The sequence below is a fragment of the Mizuhopecten yessoensis genome, unplaced genomic scaffold, assembly GCF_002113885.1.
Source record: "Mizuhopecten yessoensis strain PY_sf001 unplaced genomic scaffold, ASM211388v2 scaffold8719, whole genome shotgun sequence".
NCBI lineage: Eukaryota > Metazoa > Mollusca > Bivalvia > Pectinida > Pectinidae > Mizuhopecten > Mizuhopecten yessoensis.
Genome location: NW_018407687.1, coordinates 88,378 through 93,975, shown reverse-complemented (window position 1 = coordinate 93,975; position 5,598 = coordinate 88,378). Strand labels below are relative to the sequence as shown.

Below are 5,598 nucleotides of genomic sequence, written 5' to 3'. Positions count from 1 at the left end.
TTGAATAAATTCATGGATATAAACATATTTATCAATGTGTACTGATATCGATTGGTACCATCCTTTATAAATATACAGCTGTATGCACAATGTATTGAATTATCTAAGACATTATAAAGATTCTTCATTAACATTTAATCAAAATATCTGTTTAAAATGTGTATCTGAGAGTTAATCATCCGAAATGTATTATAGAAAGCTTAAGTACATGTCTACACCAAAGAAGTTATTGGTATCACAGCGTACACTTTATGTAATATGTGTGTGACAACATTTCAAGGAAGAATACGAAATACCATCCAGAGGCACGTTTGAACGTTAACAGCGAGATGCTATCGGCTACGATAGAATATTTGGATATGGGACCGCAATGACGTCATGCAGACAGATCCGCCACTTTTTTCCCATTGCGCTCGTTAGAGCGTGGATCGACCTCCTCAGCGTCGGACTAAGAACTTACAGCTGTTACTGCACGTGATCGAGTGCTACGGGTTTCCAGGTGAGGTACATGTAGGTTGAATTCAAAATATGTGATTGTAAAATGTAAACATTATGTTGTTTGTACATGTATACTTGTAAACATGATAATTGATGCCATTATTAGGATGCTATTTAAGTTCAATTTAATTACTCATGTTCCGATTTGTTCACCTAATATTCATCATTCTGTAAATGAAGACAACTTTGGTGAATTAGCGGTTTTGTGGTGGAAATTTAAAGAAAAGAAACCCAGACACATATGTCAGTTCTAGTGCTGTTAATGATATTGATGAGTTATCATTTCTTACTATGTCGGAGCACACAACAGTCTTGTTTCCCATGTTTTATAAGGTGTTTTTTTAATATAATTTATGTAGTTATATGGTGGCATATGTACACTGTAACCCCATAAAAATTAAATCGAAAGATAAATGATCTTAAAAGGCATTCGAATGAACAATAACGTTTACTAAACCGTGATAAAATCAACAAAAAATTGATAAAAAAACGTTCAAAACGTTTAACTGTCTTAAACGACTTGTAATTGGAAGCATTAGGCCTAATATACTTTTGAAATACATTTAAAACTATATTTACATGTAAAATAAGTATTTAAATCTTTTGATATCATAATATGTAATAAGACACATGAAACCAACGCATGTTATGATGTAATTACACTGCCATGTATCGTCAGCTGGTGATAACCATGTGAATTCATATCCTCACTGCAAATCGAATAATCTCAACTGTAGACATCTGGATGTTCTAGTATCATATTGTTACCAGTTTGTAACTTCTTTTTGTTGTATATTGACGTACCGTTTTTGACCGGGATGTGGGTACCACGCTTCGTCCTTGGACTGTTGATGTTTTGTAGCATCGGGAGAGTCAGTGGTCAGCCATCGATCGGCTTACCTAATCTCAATAGATATCGCCTGTCAAGTCCCTGTAAGTAGATATGGATATTTATCTAAGTACAATCTTGCCAGTATTCAAAGTTGATAGGAATGCTTAAATATAACACTAAGTATAGTACATCTGTCTAAGAAATGAGCAGTTAAAATGTGCAGTTTATTTCACAGGAACGTCACTAAGGTCATAATAAATCCAAATTAAATATACTTTTTTTCTTAAAGAAAAGTTGAGATAAAAAGAGCTTCATCTGAAATCTTACGAAATTGTAAGTTTCTTTAAAATTATATCTGATACTGTCTTAACTTTGATGGCCTCAGAAAATACAGGTTTCAGAACGTACAACATTTTAATGCTCCAAATAATACTGTTCTGTACGGGAATTTGGCAGCGATTGTACAATTACTCTTTTAAGCAATATCGTGTTGTCTAACAGGTATATCGGTTTGCACAAAATATTGTACCAAGTTGTCATAACTATCTCCCTTGTTTACCTGCCTTTTTTGGAGCTTTTAAATTTAAAGGACGCTATGTTATGTCCGTACTACCTATTCGTAGAATGAGTATGACCTTTTATTTTAATGAACATCGCTATGGGACATTCTGAAAATTATTTAATTCTTAAAGCAAATAACCAATTGTTTTAACTTTTTGTTTCCATTTTTATTTGTTTTGTTCGTATACTTTGGGAAGTATTAATGACGGAAAGGTATAAAATAATCATAATTTACACATAAAAGATAAACAATAAATAAATTGACAAGTTTTTTACATGTTATTATTCGAAAACGTTATTATTAATTTCCAGTATTGTTGATAACACAAAATTTGGTTTCCTTGCGTCATGGCTATTATTCATACCATGTTGAGTAACAGTTGAACTACGAGTATGACGTTCCATTTCTCAATAGAATCATCCCTTCTTCTCTAACCTTCGGTTATAGAATCATCCCTTCTTCTCTAACCTTTGGTTTTAGAATCATCCCTTTTTCTCTAACCTTTGGTTATAGAATCATCCCTTCTTCTCTAACCTTTGGTCATAGAATCATCCCTTCTTTTCTAACCTTTGGTTATAGAATCATCCCTTCTTCTCTAACCTATGGTTATAGAATCATCCCTTCTTCTCTAACCTTTGGTGATAGAATCATCCCTTCTTCTCTAACCTTTGGTTATAGAATCATCCCTTCTTCTCTAACCTTTGGTTATAGAATCATCCCTTCTTCTCTAACCTTTGGTTATACAGTTGTGTGACCGCACAACGCACAAAAAATAGCGTGCGCACACCGTGCATACATCGTGCACACACCGTCCTCACATCGTCCACACATGGTACGCACAACTGTGCGATTTAAAGAATCGTTCGCCCCGTTGTGCGCTTCTCTCCGCATAGAATCATAGAATCATCACTTCTTCTCTAACCTTTGGTTATAGATGTACAGTTGATTGGGGATTTAAGAGTTTTCTCCGAAAATCAAGATTTCCATGACAGATGTCGACTGCTGACAGGCAAACTAACAAATCAGGGTTTCCGTGATAGATGTCGACTGCTGACAGGCAAACTAACAAATCAGGGTTTCCGTGACAGATGTCGACTGCTGACAGGCAAACTAACAAATCAGGGTTTCCGTGACAGATGTCGACTGCTGACAGGCAAACTAACAAATCAGGGTTTCCGTGACAGATGTCGACTGCTGACAGGCAAACTAACAAATCAGGGTTTCCGTGACAGATGTCGACTGCTGACAGGCAAACTAACAAATCAGGGTTTCCGTGACAGATGTCGACTGCTGACAGGCAAACTAACAAATCAGGGTTTCCGTGACAGATGTCGACTGCTGACAGGCAAACTAACAAATCAGGGTTTCCGTGACAGATGTCGACTGCTGACAGGCAAACTAACAAATCAGGGTTTCCGTGACAGATGTCGACTGCTGACAGGCAAACTAACAAATCCGGGTTTCTAAACATGCAGGTGGATGAAGACTATGGGGACGTTTTATGGTCGCCGTAATTATATTATAGGAAAAGATACTATTTTTTTGGTGTTATAAGAAGGTCGATTTTTGTACAGTGCTCATTAGTATGTCTTGTTGTTTTGTTGATTGTATCGAAGTTCTCGCTATGAACACGTGTCATTACTTGATTTGACTATTTTACCTGGATTTACTTGACGGGCTTATCCTTCCGAAGCACCTGCTCTTATTTTCATGCAATCGCATGAGGTGAAAGTATGAAATATTTCAAAACATGAATTTTATTTCATAATGTCTATCTGAATTTTTTTATAGCTAACTTATGCTTTGTCGGCAAACTTTTTTTTTTTTTTTATATATATTTGACACGATGTATGGGTCACCCATACGTACATGTAATCCATCAGACTAGAAGAGGAAGGAAATAGGAACTTTAGACGATAGTGGTGATATTTTGATCACATATGCTAATGTTTCAAAAACATTCATGAGCAAAGAGCGCTATTCATGGTGTAATTTATTTCAAGGTGTTGGTTTTTAATATTATGCATACGAGTACACATATGTACAGTTTGTAGCATTTAGTTGAGATTTAAGTGCATATAACTGCAACATCAATTAAGTAAAATATAACATTATAACTCCCCTTACTTCTAATAATTATACTTCCTTTCTTAAGTTGTTGAACTTTGTTTCTAAAAGAAGAAGAAGCGAAATTCCATATACCCAACAAATAAACCTTTAATTAATGTATATTTATATGCTATCAGAAAAGTTTCGTATGTACAATTTCCCAAGTAGATTATAAGCAGAAATTAAAGGTTTTCATAATGAATGGTGTACGAAAGATATTTTGATATCGTGATTCCGCCATTATTCACTGATTTGTATCACATTATTTTTCAATTTCATGAAAAATTCATTCGCTTTCCGGTTTAGATCGATTATTTTGTGAACTGATAATTAACAAAATCATAGCGATATCCTTCTCCAGTCCCATACGCCAAAAAACATGTTTTACCTCCTCTAATATTCAATACCTGGGCCTTCTAATTTTTAAACATTCATTTTACTAAAAAAAAGTAAAACAAATTTTGTGAAAATAACATCTTTCATATTTCAAACAGGGGGAAAAGGTAAAAAAAAAAAGAGAGTGATGTTTTCTATAATTATAATACTCGGTTGTGATATATTGGGACCGAAATTTTACTACGTATCTAATATGATTTGTTAAGAATTTCATCTACATATTCCAAATTAGGTGTTATGTGTCTGCTTACTTTCCTTCAAAACGTGTGTTCTATATTACTTGAAAAAGTAGCCTCATTTGCTTCTAGATGATTCATATCTTAATTTACTTTTTATTACGTTATTTTACATAAGGAAATAGTGCAAATCTGCAAGGGAATAAATAATGGATTCCGCCTCCCTCTTTATAGCACACGACAAAAGCATAGCTGATGCTTGGTTGTAAATTTTCCAATTTCCATTAACTATTTGGTTTTACATCATATTATACAGTGTGGCACGGAGGGTGTAGGATTCTGATCTGAATGATGACGACCAGTTGCTAAATAACCAATTGTTCAGGAGCGTAACGGTCAGAATGTAGAAAACGTCTCCTACTTTGATCGCATATTTAGTGTAAAATCGAACGCCTCCTAACTTAGAAACTTATTTTAGAAAACGTCCTCAAGCTTGATAACTTTACATTTTTAGCAAACGTCCTGAACCTTTATAACTTATTAAGATTTCTCCCTAATTATTTCAGGTTTACTAGACTATGCATTCGGTATTTATGTTTTTTTATCAATCTATATAAACTACCAATTTTTACAAAATTAATTTTGCTATGAATTCATGCTTGTGATAAATGTCAATTTTTCTTAAAGCTTTTCTGGGTACTTTACTTGCCTTTGCTGTTGGATACACAACTAATCGTGTCCTCGATCCAAGCTCTGGAGAACCTATCGGTAAGTTATTGAGAAAGAAAATCTTCAATACGAAAAGGTTTAAAAAATCTACCTTAACACCAAAGCGTCAGCGCTAATACACATGGACAACAACATAACACCACAGCGTCAGCGCCAATACACATGGACAACAAAATAACACCACAGCGTTAGCGCCAATACACATGGACAACAAAATAATACCACAGCGTCAGCGCCAATACACATGGACAACAAAATAATACCACAGCGTCAGCGCCAATAAACATGGACAACAA

At 34.6% G+C, this 5,598-nt stretch overlaps 1 protein-coding gene across 1 annotated transcript in view; it reads left to right on the top strand.

Annotated features, from left to right (window-relative positions):
• Positions 1-421: 421 nt before the first annotated feature.
• The window catches only part of LOC110456374 (C-type lectin domain family 10 member A-like), a 22,551-nt gene continuing 17,374 nt past the window's right edge, over positions 422-5,598 (top strand). Inside the window, exons 1-3 of the mRNA XM_021507070.1 lie at positions 422-499; positions 1,297-1,431; positions 5,261-5,341. Coding sequence (XP_021362745.1) covers positions 1,317-1,431; positions 5,261-5,341 — 196 coding nt within the window. The 5' untranslated portion in view covers positions 422-499; positions 1,297-1,316. The remainder of the gene's footprint in view (positions 500-1,296; positions 1,432-5,260; positions 5,342-5,598) is intronic.